At 48.2% G+C, this 27,218-nt stretch overlaps 1 protein-coding gene across 3 annotated transcripts in view; it reads right to left on the reverse strand.

The window, feature by feature from the left end:
- Positions 1–27,218, reverse strand: part of EEF2K (eukaryotic elongation factor 2 kinase) — an 84,137-nt gene that overhangs the window by 4,870 nt on the left and 52,049 nt on the right. Inside the window, exons 10-17 of one of the 3 annotated variants that reach the window (XM_031002903.3) lie at positions 26,729–26,930; positions 24,901–24,968; positions 22,216–22,293; positions 20,519–20,581; positions 18,874–19,008; positions 18,521–18,709; positions 11,628–11,752; positions 4,969–5,147 (exon numbers count right to left, since the gene is read on the reverse strand). In XM_031002903.3, the coding sequence (XP_030858763.2) occupies positions 4,969–5,147; positions 11,628–11,752; positions 18,521–18,709; positions 18,874–19,008; positions 20,519–20,581; positions 22,216–22,293; positions 24,901–24,968; positions 26,729–26,930 (1,039 nt within the window). Of the gene's footprint in view, positions 1–4,968; positions 5,148–11,598; positions 11,753–18,520; positions 18,710–18,873; positions 19,009–20,518; positions 20,582–22,215; positions 22,294–24,900; positions 24,969–26,728; positions 26,931–27,218 lie in introns of those variants that run through there. The other 2 variants (XM_063699541.1, XM_063699540.1) reach the window with 2 other exon arrangements.

Genomic DNA, 27,218 nt, shown 5'->3' on the forward strand with positions numbered 1-27,218 from the left:
AAAAAGAGATGAACCACCTGTTGTTTTTGCCAGCCCAGTGTCCCCCATCACCCTTCCCAGAAGAACACCCTGACGTTTCCTTAAGAACTCAAACTACTCCGTGTGCCCTCTCCCTCCAGGTGTTCCGGGCGGGGCTCTAAAAGTGGGCCTGTGATAAAATCTAGCCAATAATAGCACTCCTCCCATCCTCCACCAAGCTACAGCAATTGGTCCAGATTTAGTCATGGCCAATCAGAGTAAGCCATCTAAACAACTACTGTTGGTTTGGGGTATGTAGATGATTGAGTTTGAGCCAATGAGAATCAGGCTGAGAACTAATTTGAGCCAATGAGAATCAGGGTGAGAACCTTTGCAGAACTAAGTGGGGATGTGCAAAAGTGGAAGAAATAACGACTTATAAACAGCTTCATGTCAGCTAGGTCAGGATTTACCAAGTGAATTTGTGTAAAACATACAAATATACTTCAGGTTTTTGGAGCTTTTTGGATTTAAAAAATTTCAAATAAAAGATTATAGATTTGCATCATTCTTTTTTTTTTTTTTTGAGATGGAGTCTCACTCTGTCACCCAGGCTGGAGTCCAGTGGCAGAATCTTAGCTCACTGTCACCACTGCCTCTGGGGTTCAAGCAATTCTCCTGCCTCAGCCTCCTGAGTAGCTGGGATTACAGGCACCTGCCACCACGCCCAGCTAATTTTTGTATTTTTAGTAGGGATGGGGTTTCATCATGTTGCCCAGCCTGGTCTCGATCTCCTGACCGCAGGTGGTGATCTGCCTGCCTTGGCCTCCCAAAGTGCTGGGATTACAGGCGTGAGCCACTGCCCAGCCTAGATTTGCATTATTCTTTGTTAATTTTTAAAATATAACTTAAAAACTTTTAAAACTTAGCCTCATCCTATACCTGTGAAATTAGGAACTTAGTATGTTTATTATATGTTAGGGACTGAATGCTGTGTCCCCACTGGGCTCCCCATCCACAAATTCATATGTTGAACTCTTCATTCATGATGTAACTGCGCTGTATTTGGAGACACACAGTCTGTGTCTTAGTCCATTTTATGTTGCTATGACAGAATTCCACAGACTAGATAATTTATAATGAAAAGAAATTTATGTGGCTCACAGTTCTAGAGCCTGGGAAGTCCAAGAGCATAGCACCAGCATCTGGCACAGGCCTTGGTGCTGAATCATCCCATGCCAGAAGGCAAAGAGCAAGAGAGGTAGAAAGCAAGCGAGCAAGAGGGGGCCAAATTTGCTTTTTATAACAAAGCTACTTTTGTGATGACTGACCAATCTGCATGATAACAATATTAATCACCTCTTAACAGTCCCACCTCTTGACACCTTCACAGTGGTGATTACAGTTCAACATGAGACTTGGAGGGGACGTTCATATTCTAGCAGCCTGTGAGGAGGTGATAAAGCTTAAATGAGGTCATAAGGGTAGGGCCCTAATCACACAGAGCTCATTCCCGTTTAGGAAGCAAAAGAGACAGCAGAGCTCTCTTGCTGTCTCCCCACTTGCATCCAGGAGAAAGGTCATGTGAGGACACAGTGAGAAAGCTGTTTTCTACAAGCCAGAAACCAAACTGGCCAGCACCTTGATCTTGGAATTCCCAGCCTCCAGAACCGGGAGAAATAATTTTTTTTGTTGTTTTTTGAGACAGGGTCTCACTCTGTTGCCCAGGCTGAAGTGCAGTGGTATGATCATAGCTCGCTGTGTGTGCCACCACACTCAGCTAATTAAAACAATTTCTTTTGTAGAGGTGAGGTTTACCTATGTTGCCCAGGCTGGTCTTGAACTCCTAGACTCAAGTGATCCTCCCATCTTGGCCTCCCAAAGTGCTGGGATTACAGGCGTGAGCCACTGTGCCCAGCAATTTTTGTAGTTTAAACCACCCACTCTATAGTATTTTGTTTTGGCAGCCCAAGAAGACTAATACATTATGTAACAGAAAAAAATATATATAACTTGTCTATCAACTGATGAATGGATAAAGGCTGTATATCCACACAATGGAATATTATGTAGTAATAAGAAGGAATGAAGTACTGATAACACACTTCAACACAGATGAATCTTGAAAAAGTTATGCTAAATGAAAGAAGCAGATACAAAAAGCCACAAATTGTATACTCCCAGTTATATAAAATCTCCAGAACAGGCAAATCTATAGGGACAAAAAGTATAGTGGCTGCTAGGTTCAGGGAGGACTGCTAACTGGTACGGGATTTCTTTTTGGGGTGATGGAAATGTTCTGGAATTACATAGCAGTGATGATTGCACGACATTATGACTATACTAAAACCCACTAGGACCAGGTGCAGTGGCTCACATCTGTAATCCAAAGACTTTGGGAAGCCAAGGCAGCAGATTGCTTGAGGCTAGGAGTTCAAGACCAGCCTGGGCAACATAGCAAGACTCTGTCACTACAAAGAACTTTTAAAAATTGGCTGGGTGTGGAAGCAAGTGCCTGCAGTCCCAGCTGCTTGGGAGGCTGAGGCAGGAGAATTGCTTGAGCATAGGAGTTCCAGGCTGGAGTGAGCTATGATTGTGCCACTGCACTCCAGCCTGAGTGACACAGTGAGATTCTATTTCAAAGAAAAAAGAAAGAAAGAAAAGGAAAGGAGGCCAGGCATGGTGGCTCACACGTATAATCCCAGCACTTTGGGAGGCTGAGGCGGGCAGATCACCTGAGGTCAGGAGTTCAAGACCAGTCTGGCCAACATGGTGAAACCCCGTCTCTACTAAAAATAGAAAAATTAGCTGGGTGTGTGCCTGTAGTCCCAGCTATGCAGGAGGCTGAGGCACAAGAATCACCTGAACCTGGGAGGTGAAGGTTGCAGGGAGCAGAGATGGCCCACTCCAGCCTGGGCTACAAGAGTGAAACTCTGGGCCAGGTGTGGTGGCTCACGCCTGTAATCCAGCACTTTGGGAGGCCGAGGTGGGCCGATCACTTGAGGTCAGGAGTTCGAGACCAGCCTGGCCAACATGGCAAAACCCTGTCTCTACTAAAAATACAAAAATCAGCTGTGCATGGTGGCACACCTGTAATCCCAGCTACTCAGGAGGCTGAGGCAGGAGAATCGCTGGAACTCGGGAGGTGGAGGCTGCAGTGAGCCAAGATTATGCCGTTGCACTCCAGTCTGGGCTATAGAGCGAGACTCCATCTCAAAAAAAAAAAAAAAAAAAAGAAAGAAAGAAAAGGAAAGGAAAACCCCCCTACTAAACTATATACTTTAAGATGGTGAATTTTGTTATGAAAATCTCAATTCGCTCCCTCTCCCTCTCCCTCTCCCTCTTCCTACGGTCTCCCTCTGATGCCGAGCCGAAGCTGGACGGTACTGCTGCCATCTCAGCTCACTGCAACCTCCCTGCCTGATTCTCCTGCCTCAGCCTGCCGAGTTCCTGCGATTGCAGGCGCGCGCCGCCACGCCTGACTGGTTTTCGTATTTTTTTTGTGGAGACGGGGTTTTGCTGTGTCGGCCGGGCTGGTCTCCAGCTCCTAACCGCGAGTGATCTGCCAGCCTCGGCCTCCCAAGGTGCCGGGATTGCAGACAGAGTCTCGTTAACTCAGTGCTCAATGGCGCCCAGGCTGGAGAGCAGTGGCGTGATCTCGGCTCGCTACAACCACCTCCCAGCCGCCTGCCTTGGCCTCCCAAAGAGCCGAGACTGCAGCCTCTGCCCGGCCGCCCCCCCCCCCGTCTGGGAAGTGAGGAGCGTCTCCGCCTGGCCGCCCATCGTCTGGGATGTGAGGAGCCCCTCTGCCTGGCTGCCCAGTCTGGAAAGGGAGGAGCGTCTCTGCCCGGCCGCCATCCCATCTAGGAAGTGAGGAGCGCCTCTTCCCCGGCCGCCATCACATCTGGGAAGTGAGGAGCGTCTCTGCCCGGCCGCCCATCGTCTGAGATGTGGGGAGCACCTCTGCCCTGCCGCCCCGTCCGGGATGTGAGGAGCGTCTCTGCCCGGCCGCCCCGTCTGAGAAGTGAGGAGACCCTCTGCCCGGCAGCCGCTCCGTCTGAGAAGTGAGGAGCCCCTGCACCCAGCAGCCACCCTGTCTGGGAAGTGAGGAGCGTCTCCGCCCGGCAGCCACCTCGTCCGGGAGGGAGGTGGAGGGATCAGCCCCCCGCCCGGCCAGCCACCCCGTCCAGGAGGTGAGGGGCGCCTCTGCCCGGCCGCCCCTACTGGGAGGTGAGGAGCCCCTCTGCCCGGCCACCACCCCGTCTGGGAGGTGTACCCAGTAGCTCATTGAGAGCGGGCCATGAAGACAATGGCGGTTTTGTGGAATAGAAAGGGGAGAAAGGTGGGGAAAAGATTGAGAAATCGGATGGTTGCCGTGTCTGTGTAGAAAGAGGTAGACATGGGAGACTTCATTTTGTTCTGTACTAAGAAAAATTCTTCTGCCTTGGGATCCTGTTGATCTGTGACCTTACCCCCAACCCTGTGCTCTCTGAAACATGTGCTGTATCCACTCAGGGTTGAATGGATTAAGGGCGGTGCAAGATGTGCTTTGTTAACCAGATGTTTGAAGGCAGCGTGCTGGTTAAGAGTCATCACCACTCCCTAATCTCAAGTACCCAGGGACACAAACACTGCGGAAGGCCGCAAGGTCCTCTGCCTAGGAAAACCAGAGAACTTTGTTCACTTGTTTATCTGCTGACCTTCCCTCCACTATTGTCCTGTGACCCTGCCAAATCCCCCTCTGCAAGAAACACCCAAGAATGATCAATAAAAAAAAAAAAAAAAAGAAAATCTCAATTCAGTTTTTAAAATTGCAAAAACCCCCTACAAAGCCGTAATATATAACCATTAAAATAACAATGTTCATCTTCATACTAGCTCCATAAATTCCCCTCCCTGGAAGAAGATTCAGCCTGTCATCTTGTCATAAATAACTCCCAGTGGAATGGAAATTAGGTCCCTCCCTGCCCAGCCCTGTTGCAGCCCAGGGGCAGGTCTGCCAGGCCCTACCTGATCTCTGCGGGTCCTTCTCCAGCCCGTAGCCTCCTGTGAACAGCATCTCGGCCTCCCTGGCCAGCATCATGTACCGGGGCTCGTCCTGCATTCCGTCGTACTCACCGCCCTCATCACAGTCCGTCATCTCCAGGGCAGTGTTGTACCAGTGCACGGCCTCTAGCCAGTCTTGGCACCTTGCCAGGAGATACAGAGGGAAAGGTGGAGGTTACCATGGCAACAGGGTGGCAGGAGGAGGGCCTTCCAGCAGGAGGGGCAAGTCAGGGATCCCAGCAGGGCCACCACCTATGGTTCACGACCTATCTTGTCCAAGGCCAATACATCTATGAGGCACCTTCATATTGTGATATTCATTCATCCATTCATTCACTCATTCATTCATTCATTTTTGAGACAGAGTCTTGCTCTGTTGCCCAGGCTGGAGTGCAGTGGTGCAATCTCTGCCCACTGCAGCCTCCGCCTCTCAAGTTCAAGCAATTCTCCTGTCTCAGCCTCCTGAGTAGCTAGGATTACAGGTGCACGCCACCACACCCAGCTAATTTTTTGTATTTTTAGTAAAGACGGCATTTCACCACGTTGGCCAGGCTGGTCTCGAACTCCTAACCTCGAGTGATCCACATGCCTAGGTCTCCCAAAGTGCTGAGATTACAGGCATGAGCCACTGTGCTCGGCCAATATTTATTAAGAGAGCAGTTGACCAGCCCAGGCAACGTAGAGAGACCGTGTCTCTACAAAAAAACAAAAACAAAACAAAAGAACAGTGACTATAGTCAAAAATAATGTAATTGTATATTTTAAAATAACTAAAAGAGTATAAAGAGATTGTTTATACCACAATGAATAAATGCTTGAGATGATGGATATCCCATTTATCCTGATGTGATTATTACACATTCCATGCCCATATCAAAATAGCTCATGTAACCCATATACACACTTACTATGTACCCACAAAAATTAAAAAATACAATAAACACACTAAAAGCTGGGTGTGGTGATGGACACCTGTAGTCCCAGCTACTCCGGAGGCTGAGGTGGGAGGATAGCTTGAGCCCAGGAGTTAGAGGCTGCAGTGAGCTATGATCATGCCACTGCACTCCAGCCTGGGCAATAGAGTATAACCCTGTGTTTAAAAAAAAAAAAAAAAAAAAAAAAAAAAGAGCAGTCAAGTTGCTTTCCTTAATAAAATCAGTATATTACAACAATTTTCCCATAGATGAAAGTAAAGGGCAGCTTAGCTAGGACACCCCCTTGAGGAAGGGGCCCATTTTTACAGTCTACACAGAGGCAGCCATGAGCTAGCATTAGCAATGCCTGAGTGTCCTAGCTAAGCTGCCCTCTGACTTGTAGAGAAGTGGATTGGGGGCGGGGTCCTCTGCAGAGGCCTCTAGAGCCATCTGCACTAATGGCAATCACCGTATGCTCTGCTGTGCGGGACAGCTGTGAATTTTGTTATGTAAAATTGCCTCCAGCACAATGCAGAACTCACCCCAGAATAGCTGAGTCTCCACTTCCAGCTCTGCCCGTCGACCCTCAACTCCTACTGCAGCCCATGTATGGCCAAACCAGCCAGGGCACACAAAGGTTCCAGCCAAACCCACGCACCACAGAATACACAGCAAACAGGGCGGAGGGCTCTTTTTCTTTGGGTGTAATCCGTGTGAGTAACTATTTATAGTACATCAGGAAAGAGCAAATACAGCGACACAGATAAGAAGGCCTGTGGGTCTCGTGAAACATTCCAGAAGCAATAGGTCTGATGACTTGCTGTCCCTGCCTTGCTGCCACAGTGCCCTCTGAGGCCCTGTCTGACAGGCGCTGCCCTCCAGGACGGTCTCCTGTTTGTCTACCTTTGCACTAGGCTCACCGGCTGCCATCCATTCCCCACCGATGCCTGCTCCTGCCTGCTCTGTGGCCCTTGCACCCGCTGTTCCCTCACCTCGGAAGATTCTTCCTCCAACTCTTTCTGCACCTGGCTCCTTGCTCTGGTTGGAACGTGTGTCCCCTCCAAAACCCATGTTGAGATTTGCTTGCCATTGTGAGGTATTAGGAGGTGGGATCTTTGAGAGGTGATTGGGCTTTGATGGTTCTGCCCTCATGAATGGATTTCTGCCATTATGAGGAAAGTGGATTTGTTATAAAAGGGTGAGTTCAGCCCCCTTTTGCTCTCTCTTTTTTCTTTTCTTGAGATAGCGTTTCACTCTGTTGCCCAGGCAGGAGTGCAGTGGCACAATCATAGCTCACTGCAGCCTCAAAGTCCTGGGATCCAGCAATCCTCCCATTTTAACCTCCTGAGTAGCTGGGATGACAGGGGCATGTCACCACGCCTGGCTAATTTTTAAAATTTTTTTATAGAGACACACTCTTACCAGGTTGCCCAAGCTGGTCTTGAACTCCTGGACTCAAGTGATTTTCCTGCCTCAGCCTCCCAAAGTGCTGGGATTACAGGCATAAGCCACCGTGCTTGACCTGCTCTCCCTCTCTTTCCTTCTCTTCTGCCAGGTGATGACACAGCAAGAAGACCCATGCAAGATGCTGGCATACTGATATTAGACTTCCCAGCCTCCAGAACTAAGAGCCAGCAAATTTCTGTTCATGAGAAATTCCCCAGCCTCAGATATTCTGTTACCAGCACAGAACAGGCTAAGACGCTCATCATCCCTCCAATCTCAGCTCACATATCACCTCTTTAGAGATTCTGCCCCCAAACACTGTTTCTTACAACTACCAAAATCTTTAATTCTCCTTATTCACTTGTTTATCATGGTGTCCCTTGACTAGAAGGTAAGCCCCATGAAGGCAGGAGACCCTTGTCTATTTTGCTGTATTTGTCTACTGCATTCCCAGGGTCTGGCAAACAGCATAGTGTTAATAAATGTCTGGTAAATGAGAAAAAGCAAGCAAGTGGCTGGCTGGGATGGTGCTCAGGAAATAATCTTGACTTTATTTTATCTTATTAAAAAATGGCCAGATATGGCTCATGCCTGTGATCCCAGCACTTTGGGAGGCCTAGGTTGGAGGATCTCTTGAGCCCAGGAGTTTGAGGCCAGCCTGGGCAACATGGCAAAACCCCAGCGCTACAAAAAATACAAGTTAGTTGGGTATGGTGGTGCATGACTATGGTCCCAGCTACTCGAGAGGCTGAGGCGGGAGGATAGCCTGAGCCTGAGAGGTTGAGACTACAGTGAGCTATGATTACACCATCACACTCTAGCCTGGGTGACAGAGCAAGATTGTGTCTCAAATAAATAAATAAAAGTTAAATTTAAAAAATGGACCATTTGAAAATTATTGGTGACATGCTCAACAAACTTTTGTTTTTGTTTTTGTTTTAAGACGGCATTTCATGCTTGTTGCCCAGGCTGGAGTGGAATGATGTGATCTTGGCTCACTGCAACCTCTGCCTCCCGGGTTTAAGTGATTCTTCTCCCTCAACCTCCCAAGTAGCTGAAGTAGCTGGGATTACAAGCATCTGCCATCACACTCAGCTAATTTTGTATTTTTAGTAGAGATGGGGTTTCAGAGTGTTGTTCAGTCTGGTCTCAATCTCCCGACCTCGTGAGCCACCCACCTCAGCCTCCCAAAGTGTTAGGATTACAGGCATGAGCCACCATGCTGGGCTGGGTTTTAACACTGACTAGGAGACACTAGACTAGATTGTTTATCTCCTTTCTGCTCTGACCTTCCCTGGTCTTAAAGGGCAAAGCAAAATTGGCCTGAAAACATATGGGAAAGGCCTAATCGCTGACCCCTGCCCACCCCAACCCGATGCTATCCCATTGGCGAGGGCGTCCATCCTTCCTTGGCGTTTCTAGCATCTTCTCCTTTGCCTATTGGATAGTAACTTCTGGGGCCTGAATCCCTTAAATGCAAATTTGGGCCTGCACAGAGCCCTGCCTTACCCATAGCTGGCCCTTAATTAATGTTCTTTGCATGGGAGGGGTTGGAACTGCTTTGAATAAGGAAGAAGAATAAGGAAATGACTAGAGCAGAAGCAATAAAGAAATACTTTTGATAGATTTAACTAAATAAATATTAAAAACCAGTGTGTCCCCAAACCCAGTAAACAATGGTCATTATGTGGCATCTGTGCCCTCCCTCTATCTATGGTAGACATATCTGGAAAAAAAAAAAAGTCTTTTAAAATGAAATGTGGCCAGGTACAGCGGCTCACACTTGTAATACCAGCACTTTGGGAGGCTGAGGTAGGAGGATTGCTTGAGGCCAGGAGTTTGAGACCAGCCTGGGCATCATAGCAAGCCCTTGTCTCTACAAAAAATTATAAAAATTAGCCAGGTAGGGTGGCACATGCCTATGGTCCCAGCTACGCAGGAGGCTTAAGCAGGAGGATCACTTGAGCCCAGAAGGTCAAAGCTGCAGTTAGCTATGATCACACCACTGCACTCCAGCCTGGGTGACAGAGAGACCCTGTCTCAAAAATAAATAAATAGATAGATAAAAAATAGGCCAGGCATGGTAGCTCACATCTGTAATCCCAGCACTTTGGGAGGCTGAGGCAGGCAGGATTACCTGAGGTCAGGAGTTCGAGTCAAGCCTGGCCAACATGGTGAAACCCTGTCTCTATTAAAAATACAAAATTTAGCTGGGTATCATGATGCACATCTGTAGTTCCAGCTACTGGGGAGGCTGAGGCAGGAGAATCACTTGAACCTGGGAGGTGGAGATTGCAGTGAGCCGAGATCGCGCCATTGCACTCCAGCCTGGGATACAGAGAAAGACTCTATCTCAAAAATAAAATAAAAAGGCTGAGAGTGGTGGCTCAGGTCTGTAATTCCAGCACTTTGGGAGGCAGAGGCAGGTAGACTGCCTGAGGTTAGGAGTTCGAGACAAGCCTGGCCAACATGGTGAAATCTTGTCTGTATTTAAAATATAAAAATTAGCCGGGTACAGTGGCAGGCACCTGTAATACCAGCTACTTGGGAGGCTGAGGCAGGAGAATCACTTGAACCCAGGAGGTGGAGGTTGCAGTGAGCTGAGGTTGCACCAGTGCATTCAAGCCTGTTTGACAGAGTGAGAGTCCATCTCAACAATAAATAAATAAATAAATAATAATAATAATTAAAAAATAAAAATAAAAAATAAAGAGAAAAGTATACCAAAGGGTTAATAGCCTTAATATATAAAGAACTTTTACAAATCAATGAAAACTTATCACCTCAAATAGAAATAAAAGGTAGACAAAGGCCAGGAAGAGAAAGCACGGATGCAAATACTCAGTGCCCAGCTCCAGGCCCCGCCCCATGCATGATGTGCTTCCCCAGTGCACTCAATGGGCACCATATGTATACACTGACATTTGACCTAATATAATCATGTCAGTCTTTTTTGTTTACCTCTCCTCCATGCCAGTAGACAGTACATCAGAGGAGGGGTGAGAAGATGTAAGTTGGCTCTGCCACTTGCTAAATATTTGACCATGGGCAAGCCCCTTTACATCTCAGAACTAGTTTAGTCACCCAAAAAATAGAGCCAAAATACCTGCCCTAGTCAGGCGTGGTGGCTCACACCTGTAATCCCATTGGGAGGCTGAGGAGGGAAGGTTGCTTGAGCCCAGGAGTTCGAGACCAGTCTGAACAACATAGTGAGACCCCATCTCTCCAAAAAATTTAAAAATTTAGCTGGGTGTGGTGGTACACGCCTGTAGTCCCACCTACTCAGGAGGCTGAGGCGGGAGGACTGCTTGAGCCCAGGAGGTAGAGGCTGCAGTGAGCTATGATGGCACCACTGTCCTCCAGCCTGGGTGACAGAGTGAGACCCTGTTTCTAAAATATAATAATAAGTAGGAAAAGTCAATTAAAATCACCCATAATCCTAACTAGGGATACCCACTCTCACCTGGATGCTGCATAGTCTTTCAGATTTTTTTCTCAGGCAAATCATTACCTATACTGGTTAGAGTGGCTGCCTCGTATCACATGACTTTTGTCTTTTTTTTTTTTTTTGAGAGGGAATCTTGCTCTGTACCCCAGGCTGGAGTGCAGTGACTCGATCTTGGCTCACCGCAATCTCCACCTCCCGGGTTCAAGCGATTCTCCTGCCTCAGCCTCCTGAGTAGCTGGGATTACAGGTGTGTGCCACCAGGCCAGCTTTTCTTTTTTTGTATTTTTAGTAGAGATGGGGTTTCACCATGTTGGTCAGGCTGGTCTTGAACTCCTGACCTCATGATCTGCCCTCCTTGGCCTCCCAAAGTGCTAAGATTACAGGTGTGAGCCACCATGCCCGGCCCTAATTTTTGTATTTTTAGTAGAGACAGAGTTTCGCCATGTTGGCAAGCCTGGTCTTGAACCCCTGACCTGAAGTGATCTGCCCGCCTTGGCCACCCAAAGTACTGGGATTACAGGCATGAGCCACTGCGCCCGGCCATACCACATGCTTTATGTGCCAGGCACTGCAAGGGTTACAGTCAGCATCTCGTTTACCCTTCATGGGACAACCCCAGGATACAGGTGCTATAATTACTCCCAGTTTACAATATGAAGAAACTGAGGCCAGGGAGGTAAAATAAGTTGCCCACGGTTGCTGGACTGGTCATGGGGCAGCCAAGACTGGAACCCAGGCCTGTGCTGATACCGAGGACAAGCGCCCACCTGCAGCCCAGGTTCCTACCAGCTCCTCCTGGGTGACAGCTGCAGTACCTGTCCGGGCTGAGGTTCTGGCCAGTGTCAAAAGCTCGCGCCACTAGGATCATGGACTGCCTGTCGCCAGCTTCAGCGGCCTTTAGTAAGTAATCAAATCCTTTGGTTTTGTTCTCTTCTGTCTCCTGTTGATACAAACCAAAGAGGGAGAAAGAAGAGTGAATGAGGCTTACACTCGAGGGCTGCCAAGATCTCACTACTTAATCTTCACCCTGTTTTTTGAGAGCTCTGGGTTGGGAGGCTATAGAAGTGAGATAGGAGGGGGCACTTGACTCCAGAGGCTTGGCTCAGACACTGGAACAAATCAAGGACAAGCTAAAACAGGGATGGGGTGGGAAAACAGCTTTTCATAAGACACGCCCACCTGTGCAGCATGTCAGTTTACCATTGTCAGGGCAACACTTCAGAGTTACTGCCTGTTTCTATGGCTATGGCCCCACAACCTAGAAGTTACTACCCTTTCCCTAGACATGTCTTCATAAACCGCCTCTTAATATGCATGCAATTAAAAGTAGGTATAAATCTGACTGCAGAACTGCCCTAAGCTGCTAATCTCAGCACACTGCCTGTGGGGCAGCCCTATTCCGTAGAAGCAGTCATGGAGCTGTACCACTGCCTAAGCTATAACACTGACACTTCAATAAAGCTGTTTTCTTCTACATTTGGCTCACCCTTGAATTCTTTTCTGGGTGAAGCAAAAAACCCTCCTGGGCTAAGCTCCAATGTGGGGCCTGCCTGCCCTGCATCAGAAGTACACATCATAAGTACACATCACAGCTGGGCTGGGTGGCTCATGCCTGTAATCCCAGCACTCTGGGAGGTCAAGGCGGGTGGATCATCTGAGGTCAGCAGTTCGAGGTCAGCAGTTCGAGACCAGCCTGGCCAACATGGTGAAACCCCGTCTCTACTAAAAAAACAAAAATTAACCAGGCGTGGTGATGCATGCCTGTAATTTCAGCTACTCAGGAGGCTGAGGCACAAGAATTGCTTGAATCTAGGAAGCGGAGGTTGCAGTGAACCGAGATCAAGCCACTGCACTGCAACCTGGGTGACAGAGACACCATCTCAAAAAAAAAAAGTACACATCCGTAGTTTTTAGTATATTCACAGAACAGTATGGCCATCGCCAGTCAATTTCAGAATACTTTCACCAATCCAAAAAGAAATCTCATACCGCTTAACTGTCAATCTCCCTCTACCCCTACTCTCCTCATCCTGCTCAGCACTAGGCTTCCATTAGTCTACTTTCTGTCTCTACCGATTGCCTATTCTGGATCTGGACATTTCATAATAATATAGTCATACAATATGTGGTCCTTTGCAACTCTTTTCACACTTAGCACAGTGCTTTCACGGTCCATCTGTGTTGTAGCGCATATCAATATTTCATTCCTTTTTATGATCAAATAATAGTCCATTGTATGGATGTATCACATTTCGTTTATCCATTCATCCACTGACAGACATTTGGGTTGTTTTCCATTTTTTGGCTATTATGAATAATGCTGCTATGAAGATTTGTGTACAAGTTTTTGTGTGAAAGTGTGTTTTTATTCTTTTGGGTTTATGGCTATGAGTGAAACTGCTGGGTCACATATAACTTACCTGGTAGAAAGCAGACAATGCTGCAAATCAGGGTTTGATGTACTGTTTTTTCGATTGTAAGAAAGGGGTGGAAAACATGAACACTGCAGATGAAACTAACAAGTGGGTCATGCCTGTAGCTATTCTATTGTGACGAGTACAGCAAATTGAAGAAATATCCTTCCAGTATTTAAAACTACCATCTGATTCAGGAAGGAGGTCGCTCACATCAGAGGCAAATGAAGTTCCAGTTCTGACATAGGTCTTTGTTAATTTCACTTTCATCTCACTTATGTCAGAACTACACTTCTCCATCAATTGCAACCATAGGTTGGCTATGGGTGTAAGAGTTTGCAAAAATCAGTGCAAGTATTGTGTGAGAGTTGATGATATGAAATTTACTTTTCATTGTTATTTGTAAACCGTATACCACATATTATTTTTTCTTTTTTTTTTTTTTTTTGAGACAGGGTCTTGATCTTTTGCCCAGGCTGGAGTGCAGTGGCTCCATCATAGCTCACGGAAGCCTCAGACTCCTGTAGTGTATGGTTTTTATCCTCCCGCCTCACTCTCCCAAGTAGCTGGGACTACAGGCAGGTGCCACCACACCAGGCTAATTTGTTTTTTGGGGGGTGGGGGGGGGTTTGTAGAGATGGAGTTTTGCTATGTTGCCCAGGCTGGTCTGAAACTCCTGGACTCAAGCAATCCTCCTGCCTTGGCCTCCAAAAGTGCTGGGGTTACAGGTGTGAGCCACCATGCCCAGCCTACTTATTCTTTAAATTAGCAAAATTTAATATATTTACATATATGTGGGCACACATTTCCTTCCCACCTCCAAGAGTCAATTGTCAAATGTTCCCCAGCACACCACTGGCTGAATGAGCATAGAGATTCCAGAGAAAGGCCGGGTGTGGTAGCTCACCTCTGTAATCCCAGCACTTTGGGAGGCCGAGGTGGGCAGATCACCTGAGGTCAGTAGTTCGAGACCAGCCTGGCCCACATGGCGAAATCCCTTCTCTACTAAAAATACAAAAATTAGCCAGGCGTGGTGGTGCACATCTGTAATCCCAGCTACTTGGGTGGCTGAGGCAGGAGAATCGTTTGAACCTGGGAGGCGGAGGTTGCAGTGAGCCAAGATCATGCCACTGCACCCCAGCCTGGGCAGCAGAGCGAGAGCCTGTCTCAAAAAAAAAAAAAAAAAAAAAATGTATATATATATATACACACACACACATATATACACACACATATATATATAGAGAGAGAGATTATAGAGAGAGACAAAAAAGTGAAAAATCCTCTCTTCCAACCAAACCTCCTCCTCACCATCTAAGTTTTTGTTTCACCATCATGAAACAAAAACTGGTGGGCGACGCCCTGCCCACATGTCAAATGATGTAATCTGACTGAACCATAAGAAACTGCCAATATTCTACCATTTATGACCTTCCAAAATAGCAGTTTCATGAGGTTCCACCCATTATGCAGGAGGCCAGTCACTACAGCAATTTTTGTGATATCAAAAGAATACAGCCAACCCAAGCGTCCATCAATAGCACACAGGTATGCCCCACACATATAACAGAACATTATGCAGCTGTCAAAAAGAATCGGGGAGCTGGCTGGGCATGGTGGCTTATACCTGTAATCCAGCACTTTGGGAGGCTGAGGAAGGCAGATCACTTGAGGTCAAAAATTTGAGAACAACATGACGAAACCCCATCTGCACTAAACATACAAAAATTAGGCCGGGCATGGTGGCTCACACCTGTAATCCCAGCACTTTGGGAGGCTGAGGTGGGTGGATCACATGAGGTCAGGAGTTCGAGACCAGCCTGGCCAACATGGTAAAACCCCGTCTCAACTAAAACAAAAAATACAAAAATTAGCCAGGCGTGGTGGCAGGTGCCTGTAAAACCAGCTACTCGGGGAGCCAAGGCAGGAGAATTGCTTGAACCAAGGAAGCAGAGGTTGCAGTGAGGCGAGACCATGCCATCACACGCCAGCCTGGAGGACAAGAGCGAGACTTCATCTCAAAAAAAAAAAAGTGGCCGGGTTTGGTGGCAGGCACCTGTAATCCCAGCTACTCAGGAGGCTTAGGCAGGAGAATTGCTTGAACAGGGTGGTGGAGGTTGCAGTGAGCTGAGATTGTACCATTGCACTCCAGCCTGGGTGACAGAGCGAGATTCTGTCTCAAATTAAAAAAAAAAAAGAATCAGGAAGCTATCTCTATACCACTGAGGTAAAATGTCCACAGGACACTGTCAAGTGAAAAACACTAGGTTCAGGAGTGTGTGTGTAGGATGCTAACTTTGTAGGAAAAAGCAGGGTGAAAATAGGAGCCTATTTCACATTTGTATATGGAAACCGTGTACTGGGCCGAACAATATCCTCCCAATATTCACGTCCATGCAGAATGTGATCTGATCTGGAAATAGGGTCCTTGAAGATATAATTAGTTATACTGGCTGGGCACTGTGGCTCACGCCTGTAATCTCAGCATTTTGAGAGGCCAAGGCGGGTGAATCACCTGAGGCCAAGAGTTCAAGACCAGCCTGGCCAACATGGTGAAACCCCATCTCCACTAAAAATACAAAAATTAGCCAGGTGTGGTGGCAGGCACCTGTATTCCCAGCTACTCAGGAGACTGAGGCAGGAGAATTGCTTGAACCTGGGAGGTGGAGGTTGCAGTGAGCTGAGATCCTGCCAGTGCACTCCAGCCTGGATGACAGAGCAAGACTGAAAAAAAAAAAAAAAAAGTTATATTAAGATGAGGTCACACTGGATGTTAGGTGGGCCCTAAATCCTATATGACTGCTGTCTTTACAAGAGCAGAAGAAACAGGGAGATAGGGACACGAGGGAAAGATGGAGACAGAGATTTCAGTGAGCCAAGCCAAGAATGCTGAAGATTGCCAGCAACCCCCAGAAGCCTGAAGAAACAAGGAAGGATTCTCCCCTCAAGCCTTCAGAGGAAGGCATGGCTCTACTGACACCTTGATTTCTGGACTTCTAGCTTCCAAAACTGTGAGAGAACAAATTTCTGTTGTTATAAGCCAACTGGTTTGTGGAATTTCTTAAGGAAGTCCTAGGAAGTGAATACACTCTGGAATTACATATAAGTAACTAATAATGATGGCTACCTATTATTCAAAGAATGAGAGGATGTGGGGAAGGTGGGAGGCAGATTTTTCACTGTAAAGCTTTTTTTTTTTTTTTTTTTTTGAGATGGAGTCTTGCTCTGTTGCCCAGGCTGGAGTGCAGTGGCGTGATCTCTGCTCACTGCAACCTCCGTCTCCCAGGTTCAAGTGATTCTCCTGCCTCAGCCTCCCAGGTAGCTGGGATTACAGGCGCATGCCACCACACCTGGCTAATTTGTTATATTTTTGGTAGAGATAGGGTTTTGCCATGTTGGGCAGGCTAGTTGTGAACTCCTAACCTGAGGTGATCCACCCGCCTCCATCTCCCAAAGTGCTGGGATTACAGGTGTGAGCCACTGCACCCAGTGTTAAGCTTTTTATATTTAAAAAATTAAAATTAAAAAAAAAAAAACTTCTTTGGTCGGGCATGGTGGCTCAGGCCTATAGTCCGAGCTACTCAGGAGGCTGAGGCAGGAGGATTGCTTGAACCCAGGAGGTCAAGGCTACAGTGAGCTACAGTCATGCCACTGCACTCCAACTTGGGTGACAGAGTGAGAACCTGTCTCTAAAATAAATAGTCCGGCATGGTGGCTCACACCTGTAATCCCAGCACTTTGGGAGGCTGAGGTGGGCAGATCACCTGAGGTCAGGAGTTCCAGACCAGTCTGGCCAACATGGTGAAGCTCTGTCTCTACTAAAAATTAGCTGGGTGCGGTGGCAGGCACCTGTAATCCCAGCTACTCGGGAGTCTGAGGCAGGAGAATTGCTTGAACCTGGGAAGTGGAGGTTGCATTGAGCCGAGATCGCACCACTACACTCCAGCCTGGGCAACAAAGCGAGACTCTGTCTCAAAAAAACAAAGACAAAACAATAATAAGTAAGTTTTTAATTACATGAATGTAATTACCAATTCAAAAAGCTAAATAAAGGACTTTGGAGTATCTTCCCACCCTCGAGTCTGAGATCCATTCACCCACTGGGCCACAGCCAAACCAACCCGTCAAGGAGAGCTGATGTCCTGCACCCACAATGAGCCTAGGCCACCTGTCCATGCGCAACATTGGCCCACGTGATGGGGAGGATGGGAACAGATGGGAGGATGTGCCCGCCAAGGGCTTCTCAACTTCTCCTGGGAAAAGATCACTTTGCCTGGGCCTTGCCAGATCCCATTCATTCAATCCTTTCCTCCCTCTGCTCACGGACCAGGGACAGAAGCAGCAGCAGGCTCCTACACAATTTCCCTGCAGGTCCACACCCTGCTGCTTCAGCTCCAGTTCTGCCTCAGCTCCTGCACCTCTAGCTACACGGGCGCACCTTGTCTCTCACCTCTGGGCCTAAGCACATGCTGTTCCTTCTACCTGAGCTGCTCACCTCCCCCACTTGGCCTGGCTCACTCCCTTTGGGCCTTCAGGTCTAAAGCAGATATCCCCCCCAATTTTTTTTTTTTTTTTGGAGACAGGATCTCACTCTGTCGCCCAGGCTAGAGTGCAGTAGTGTGATCTCAGCTCACTACAACCTCTGTCTCCCAGGTTCAAGAGATTCTCCCACCTCAGCCTCCCGAGTAGGTGGGATTACAGGTGTGTGCCACCACGTCCGGCTAACTTTTGCATTTTTCTGGTAGAGGCGGGGTTTCACCATGTCGGCCAGGCTAGTCTCGATCTCCTGGCCTCATGTGATCCACCCGCCTCAGCCTCCCAAAATGCTGAGATTACAGGTTTAAGCCACCGCTCTGGCCTGAGGTAGGTATCCCTTCATCTGTTCATTCTACGAATCTGTACCAAGCATCTACTCAGTGCCAGGCCCCAGCCACTAGGGATACACACAGAACTGATGAGCAGGAAGCCTGAACCAACCCCTCCAGGCCCCAGTTACAGCCCTTCCTCACATGTTTCCACTGGTGTCTTCTGCTTCCCCCATCACACCATGTCGTTATTACCTGGAAACGTGACTTACCTTCCCCTCCCTCTCCAAAGACAGAGATCGATTCTGCCAGTTTCAACTAACTTGGAGGGGCCTGCCCCCAAACCAGTGCCTGGGACATTTTTGTGGCATGCATAAACCTCAGGATAGAAGGCAGGTGAATGCATGGCTTCCAGGATGGGAGGCAGGTGAACGACACGGTGACCAAGTCCCACCCCCACCTGCAGCTGGGTCCCCGCCACCTGCTCACCTTCAGAGAGACATCGGCTAGGATGTGATGAGGCAACTGCGAGTACATGAGTCCCAGGCCCACGATGGCCTCCAGCTCGCCCAGGTCGGCTGCGTGCTCCAGGTGGAAGACAGCAGACTCCTGGTCCCACTCCTCGCCCTTCTCACAGAAGCGCCCACCCTCGTGGTAGCGCACCATGGCCAGATGGACCTGCCACACAGACTACGGTGTCGGCCTGGCTGTCTGGCGGGCCGAAGCCGCACCCAAGACCGCCCAGCCAGCCTGCGGGAGGAAGTGATTAGCGGAGGAGAGGCTGGAGCCGGGGGGGCTCCAGGTTAGTGCAGACAGGGCTCCAAAATGGGCATCGCCGATACCTTCCCCAAAATGGACTTCCCGATTTTCTTTTCGAGGTCCAGAGCATTAAGCCTTTGCACTTCCAGGGCCACGGCCGAAGCCCTCGGCAGGTGGAGGCGGGAGGAGTTGAGGAGATTCCACTTCTCTACACATACCTGAAGGGAAAGAACCGGCCAGAGAAGTGAGGGGCTGGGGGTGGACGCAGCATCACAGCTGTCAGCAGCCCCTACTACACAGGAGCCTGGCTGGAGGGAGATGGGGAGTGAACCCTCACGATGTCAAAGTTTATTGGCAAAACATGGCTCCAATTTTTTTTTTTTTTTTTTTTGAGACAGAGTCTCACTCTATTGCCCAGGTTGGAGTGCAATGGCACAATCTTGGCTCACTGCAACCTCCACCTCCCAGGTTCAAGCGATTCTTCTGCCTCAGCTTCCCGAGTAGCTGGGACGACAGGTGCGCACCACCATGCCCGGCTAATACAGCTCCAATTTTAATCATCCAAATTCCATCAACTCATGCATTCAAGAGCCAGTGGAACAGATTTCAGCAGCTCAAGGAAGTGCTTCCCCATCATTTACCAATCTGGATTTGGTTGGGGGTGGGGGTCTGACTCTAAACCAACCCCTTCGCCAGCTCCCCATATAAGGCACCAGAAGACTCCCACTTCAGACCTTCCAGCAAATCCCCTTGCTTTCCTCTGCAAGTCACCACAACGACATGAGCAACATCAGCAGGTTGCTTTAGGAAATGGGTTTAAAAAACACATCATTTCTCCTGGCCAAAGATGCCCCCTCCAAAGGCTCTTGCAGGATACAGCCAGGCAGCTGTGCGTGTGCACGTTTACATGCTAAACATCTTGCAATGCACAGGGTAGCCCCCTCAACAAGGAACGATTCAGCCCAGAATGCCAGTAGTGCCTTGCTTGAGCAACCCTGTTCCATACCTAAGAAGATCCTAATCTGGCTACGAAATACCACAGGGTAAATAATCAGTGTTCTGGGAGATGCCAGAGTCATGCCTGTGGTGGAGGCCAGGGAAGGCTCCTAGACGAGGGGCCCTGGGATCCAGGCTTGGAGAGCAGGTAGGATTTGAAGAGAGATGACAGAGGGAGAGAAAGGACTTTGCAGGTAGGAGAGAGACTTGCCTTAGTAAAGGCTCCAAAGATGGGCAGTTCAAAGCGTGTGAGGGAATCACTTAGAGGGGTGGGTGGGGCACAGAGCTGGTCTTTCCCAGACTTGCTGATGCTTGTTAGACATACAAGCGAGGGTAACCTGGGGAAAGTTGCTTAAGAGCCCAGTTTTCTCATACATAAAATGGGGATGAGAGTCACATTAGCCTGTCTCTCTGGGTGGTTGCAAGAAAGAAACTGATTACTGCAAAGCGCCTTCATGGCAGGCACTTAAGACAGGAGCTGTCCCTGTGGTGATTTCCCCTCCAGGATGGGGCTGAGCTGCTCTTCTCTAATCCTCCCCACAAATCCCTCAGCATCGTGCCCTGCAGAGGTTCAAAGAGCATTTGCCCAGATTTGCTGCTTTGCAAAATCTTCCTTTAGCACATGTGCAAGACAGATGGGCAGGCAGCAGAGATATGAGACAGGAGAAACAGCAACAGAGCCTGGAGGAGACAGGGAAGAGGCAGAGACAAGGGTGCCTCAGGGTGCATTACCCGTCCAGAGCTGCCCAGGCTGTCTTCGTCAGACTCGTACTTCCGATTACTGTATGAGTGGCCCTGAACGGAGGAAGAAATTACAGTGATCCAAAGCGACAAGCTTCTTCCCAGGAACCTCTCCTGAGAGCTGGTCCAGCCCTCCTCCCTGGAACCAGCCTGGCCCTCCTAGGTGACCCTTATCTCAGAAAATTGGCCCTATGTTCCCAGGTGACACTGGAACCCTTCTCTGCCAAGCAGAAGGGATGCTGGATCACAGGCAGGGATGACAACGCTGGTGCAGTCACAGCCTTGCTGTCCCCCTCCGTGTGTGAGCAGGTGGAACTGACTTGATGGTGCAGGATCCCAACACAAAGCCACTGGGGTAACGGGCTCTCAGCCAGAGCTCCTACTGCATGTTTAGTTTATATTTTAATTTAGACATGGGTCTTGCTCTGTTGCCCAGGCTGGAGTGCAGTAGTGTGATCAAAGCTCACTGCTGCCTCCAACTCCCCAGGTTCAAGCAATCCTCTCACATTGCCCTCCTAAAGTGCTGGAATTGCAGGTGTGAGCCACCAGGCCCAGCTGTTTTACTTTTTTTTTTTTTTTTTTTTTTGAGACAGTCTCACTCTGTGGTCCAGGCTGGAGTGCAGCGGCATGACCTTGGCTCACTGCAACCTCCACCTCCCAGGCTCAAGTGATTCTCACGCCTCGGCTTCCTGAGTAGCTGGGACTAGAGGAGTGCACCACTGCACCTGGCTAATTTTTGTATTTTGAGTTGAGATGGGGTCACCACGTTGGCCAGGCTGGTCTTGAACTTCTGGCCTCAAGTGATCTGCCTGCCCCAGCCTCCCAAAGTGCTGGGATTACAGGCATAAGCCACCACGCCCAGCCAGCATGTTCTTTATTCACAATCATAAAGCTGAGATCAGAGGTGTCCTGGCAAGACTGGCCTTGATGTGCAGGCTCCATTTCAGCACAGGGTAAGACCTCTAAATGGCAGATACTGTCTGAGGTTGCCCTCACCAGGATGCTGCTGGGAGGCTACCCAAGGAAACTGACCTCCAAGGCCCTCCTCCCTGGGGCCTCACAGGATCCTGCCTATGAGTGGGTCCAGCTATTACCCAGGATCCTCTCTGCTCAGCAGCCCAGGACTCCCACTTCACCATAAGATTTGTCAGCCATTATCAGCCTTATATCTAAGCCTCCACACTTGCCCCGTTACTGGTCCACATGATCCTGTTTTATCTTCTTTGCATTTATCTTTATCTGAAATACTCTTTATTTTATTTTACTTTGAGACAAAGTTCACTGTGTCACCCAGGCTGGAGTGCAGTGGCACAATCTTGGCTCACTGCAACCTCTGTCTTCTGGGTTAAAGTGATTCTCCTGCCTCAGCTTCCCCAGTAGCTGGGATTACAGGCATGCACCACCATGCCAGGCTAATTTTTGTATCGTTAGTAGAGACAGGGTTTCACCATGTTGGCCAGGCTGGTCTCGAACTCCTGATGTCAGGTGATCCACCCGCCTTGGCCTCCCAAAGTGCTGGGATTACAGGCGTGAGCCACCATGACCGGCCTGAAATACTCTTTATTAATTTACTTGTTATCTTCTCAGGACCCACTCATATTCCCCCTCCAGGAAGGGGAGTTTTCATTTTCCTGGAGGATAAACAAGGCAACAGGTGACACCGGTCTCATTTCCTGGGGGTTCCTTACATGTTCTCGGGGCTCAGGGTCATCCAGCTCACCCCGCTTCTCACTGGGGTATCCGCTGTCGCCACTATTCTCAGACTCCTGTGGAGAGAAGATGGCCTTAGGGTCCTGGTGGTCCCCTGAGCACCTGGAAATGGTTATGACATCTCAACACCCCAACTGTTAGCTTTCTCCCCTCTGTCCCATTACCTAACACCCTGCTCCTGCTGTCCCTTGCCGGGTGTGGTGGCTCATGCCTGTAATCCCAGCACTTTGGGAGGCCGAGGCAGGCAGATCACTTGAGGACAGAAGTTCAAGACCTGCCTGGCCAACGAGGGAGCAGTATAAGGTAACAGTAAGGACCTTGGGCTCTACAGCCAGATGACCTGGGCTCAAATCCTGGCTTTATTTCTTGCCAGCTGAGACCTTGGGCAGTTGCTTAACTTCTCTGAGCATCAGTGTCCTTAGTTATGGGATTCATTATAGCCCCTACATCGAAGGGCTGTGTGGGTGAAATGCACTGTTACATTCTGAGAGTGTGGATCACAGGAAGTGCTTTACTGAGAGTGACTCACCCACTTCACAGGCAGAAAAACAAAGGCTGGTTAAGGGCTATGACCCACGGACAAAAATATAGCATTGGGAACAATATTTAATACAAATAAGCCCTCAACCAAAACCACACATTTTTATTTTTTTTTTGAGATGGAGTCTCGCTCTGTCACACTGGCTGGAGTGCAGTGGCACGATCTCAGCTCACTGCAACCTCTACCTCTTGAGTTGAAGCGATTGTCCTGTCTTAACCTCCCAAGTAGCTGGGACTACAGGCGCCTGCCACCACGCCTGGCTAATTTTTGTATTTTTAGTAGAGACGAGGTTTCACCATATTGGCCAGGCTGGTCTCAAACTCCTGAACTTGTGATCCACCCGCCTTGGACTCCCAAAGTGTTGGGATTACAGGCATGAGCCACCGTGCCTGGCCTACTTGGGCATATTTTTTATTCTCCCAGGTCTGAGTTCTGTTCTGAAAGCGAATCTGGTATAATTTAGAATCTCTAAAACTTCAGCCATGTACCTACCAACATTGAATTATAGCTCTCTCTGCATGTCACCTGCACAATTAGTAACGGAATAGTTTTATTTCCATCTTTATTCTTCTAAGAAGTATTTCTTTTCTCTCTCTCTCTCTCTCTCTCTGTGTGTGTGTGTGTGTGTGTGTGTGTGTGTGTGTGTGTGTGGCAGGGTCTCACGCTGTCACCCAGGCTGTAGTGCAGTGGCGTGATCTCAGCTCACTGCAACCTCCACCTCCCAGGCTCAAGCAATTCTCTTGCCTCAGCCTCCTAAGTAGCTGGAATCACAGGCACATGCCACCATGCCTGGCTAATTTTTATATTTTTTGTAGAGATGAGGTTTCATCATGTTGGCCAGACTGGTCTTAAACTCCCGGCCTCAAGTGATCTGCCCGCCTCAGCCTCCCATAGTGCTGGGATTACAGATGTGAGCCACCACACCCCACCTCTACTAAGAAGTATTTTTTTTTTTTTTTTTTGAGACTGAGTCTCGCTCTGTCGCCCAGGTTGGAGTGCAGTGGTGCGACCTCTGCTCACTGCAACCTCCGCCTCCTGGGTTCAAGAAATTCTCGTGCCTCAGCCTCCTGAGTAGCTGGGATTACAGGAAACTGCCACCATACTCGGCTAATTTTTGCATTTTTAGTAGACATGGGGTTTTGCCATGTTGGTCAGGCTGGTCTTCAAATTCCTGACCTCAAGTGATCTGCCCCCCTCGGCCTGCCAAAGTGCTGGGATTACAGGCGTGAGCCACTGCGCCCAGCCTCTACTAAAAGGTATTTGTTTTTTCTTTTTTTTTGAGGCAAGATCTCGCTGTCACCCAGGCTGGAGTGCAGTGGTGTGATGATGGCTTACTGCAGCCTCTGCCTCCCAGGCTCAAGAGATCCTCCTACCTCAGCCTCCTGAGTAGCTGGGACTACAGGTATGTGCCACCATGCCTGGCTAACTTTTGTATTTTTTTGTAGAGATGGGGGTCTTGTCATATTGCCCAGGCTAGTTTCAAATTCTTGGGCTCAAGTGATCTGCCCACCTTGGTCTCTTAACGTGCTGGGATTATAGGTATGAGCTACCATGCCTGGCCAATTTTACTAAGAAATATTTCAAACACACACACAAGCATAGAGAGTATTATAATTTGCCATAATATACATTTGTGAGAATGCAGATAAGATGCCTTCAGTTTCTTACCACCAAGTCAACCCAAAGCTTCAGGAAATGTTCTGTTTATCTAACTGGAGAGCTAGGTGTGAAGAGCTAGAACACATGGCTTACTGTGCTATGGGTTACACATCTAAGACCCAGTACTGGGGCTCTATAGGACAACCAACACATGTGGGGTCAAACCAAACCTGGAGCTGAGACTGGCATTTACTACAAGATCGCATTGTTGCTGACTGGGAGTCCCTCTTCTCTAACCATCTCTGGGAACTGGAAGGGACCCACCTTTTCTCAGACGAAAGCTCAGCCTTGGACTGGAGGCTGACATTCATCTGCATCCTCCCTAATTGCCCCATTCTGTGCCCTCCTGGCAGTGCCTGGGCTAGGCTGCCCACCTCCGAAGCTGAAGATTCACTCTGGGAGTGAATCCACTCCTACCCCTGCTGGGGTCTGAAGCCTGCAGCCTCCCTCCCTTCACACTCACCCGGTGGTTGTCTAGATGATCATGGTCTCTGGATGCCATGTTATCAAGGTCACTGAACACTGGCCAATCTGGGCAGGGAGAAACAGACATCATGTCCTGGTTCCACTACTGGAACATGCATAAGACCAACCCACAGCCTAGGGCGGTCCATACCTGCCACCAAGCCTTTTTTTTTTTTAAGCTTTAAAGAAAGGCACAAAAAAGGAGAAGAATGTTATCAGCACCTGGAGGCTAAAGTTCTTCCTTGAGAACTTATTCTAAGTCTGCTGTTTGCCAGCTACATGATTCTGGCCAAGTGGTGTCACCTATGTGTGTCCTCAGGGTTGTCACAATGCAATTATCCTTGTAATGTGTTTATTAGCATATGTGCCTGGCCACCACTTGGTCCTCAATAAGATGCAGTTGTGAAGGAAGAAAAGACGTTTGTACATTTGGGGCTCAAGAAGTGGGCCTCAGATAGCTTCAAAACCATCTTCAGCTGGGCACGGTGTCTTACGCCTATAATCCCAGAACTTTGGGAGGCCGAGACAGGTGGATCACCTGAGGTCAGGAGTTCGAGACCAATCTGGCCAACACAGTGAAACCCCATCTCTATTAAAAATACAAAAATTAGCTGGGTATGGTGGCATGCACCTGTAATCCCAGCTACTTGGGAGGCTGAGGCAGGAGAATCGCTTGAACCCAGGAGGTAGAGATTGCAGTGAGCCAAGATCACGCCACCGCATTCCAGCCTGGGTGACAGAGAGAGAGATTCCGTCTCAAAACAAAACAAACAAGAAGAAACACCAACCATCTCCTGGTGGTTCCCTATCTCTGTCTCCTGCCCTCTACAGCCAAATCTATCTGTCTGTTTTTACAGTTTGTAAGAACAGTGTTTACATTTTTAAACGGATGACAAAAATTAAATTTCACCATCCATAGAGTTTTATTGGAACACAGCCACATCCACTCACTTAATATTTTCTATGGTAGCTTTCATGCTCCAAATGCAGAGACTGAATGACCTGCAAAGCTTAAAATATTTACTCTCTGACCTTTTAAAAAAGTCTGTTCACTCCTGTTCCAGACTATTCCGAAGACCTTCCAGTGGAAACATCTAAAGGGCTTCTTTAATGTTTGACACTAAAATCTTTCTCTCTTTCAAAGGTATCAAAATGAGAAAAATTAAAAAACTAAACAATAAAATCTTGCTCTCCTGCTCTGAGCCTGCTCCTGCTCACACTTTCCCTGAATACATGACCTCCAGCTCTTTAGGCCAACACCCTGGGGTCAGTCTTGCCTCTATCCTTTCCTACAGACTCTCATCTGAATCATCAGCAAACTCCACTCTTTCAGTGTCAGAAATAATGATTCTGTTTTTCTCCTTTGACCCATTAATATCACGTTCATAGCTTTTCTAACATTGAACAACCCTCAGATTCCTGTGAAATCCCTATTTAACCGTGACAGGTGAACCTTTTAACATAGTACTATTTTTATTTGTTAATATCTATGTAGATTTTTTTTGTTCTCTATACACATAAAAATTTTAAATAAGGTTGGGATATAATTTTCTTTTTTGGTTTGTCAAATTTATTATATAGGTTTTGCTGGTTTCATAAAACACACTGATAAAAGTTACTTTGTTTCCTACAATAGGGGTTGTTTTTATAGCATTTGGATGATCTGTTTTGAAAGTTCACTCAATGAAACTCACCTATAAAACCACTGGGGCCATGAACCTTTTCGATTAGCATGTCTGATTTTTCTAACATAAATGAAAGCTGGTTTAGCTCTGCTCCACCTGTCCCCTCCAATCACAGTGACTAGGGACCGAACCGTCACTCACGGAGGTGGTCTAGCTTCTGGCTGTGTGGTGTGGCCGAAGATGGGGAAGAAGGGAGAGAGTCGAAGGTCACGTCGCTCATGTTCTCGTCTCCAGAGTTCTCTGAAAGGGGACGGAGCAGGGGTGGCCGGCTCCCAGAGAGGGTCCTTACTCGGGGGCTCCCACATTTTTCCTCTGTTCCTCTCAAGATGGTCTTGGCTGATTGCTAGGGACATTAATAGGGATACTCATGTCACGCACACACCCTCTGGGAAATAAAGGGCTCTTCCTGTTGTTCCCTCTAACCCTGAAACCTCTTCATCCACAGCTCCTAAACATGCCTGTTTAGGAGCTGATATATTGTCTTAAAAAATAAAAAATCAGTCGGGGATTAAACCTAAGGCCTCCAAGAAAGGGCATCTGGAACAGAGGCTCAGAGGACCTGCCAGTATCCCCTAAAGCACTGACCACATTCCACAGCCCAGAGCTGGAGAAAGCATTCCACTCTATGTCC

This window comes from Gorilla gorilla, chromosome 18, assembly GCF_029281585.2.
Source record: "Gorilla gorilla gorilla isolate KB3781 chromosome 18, NHGRI_mGorGor1-v2.1_pri, whole genome shotgun sequence".
NCBI lineage: Eukaryota > Metazoa > Chordata > Mammalia > Primates > Hominidae > Gorilla > Gorilla gorilla.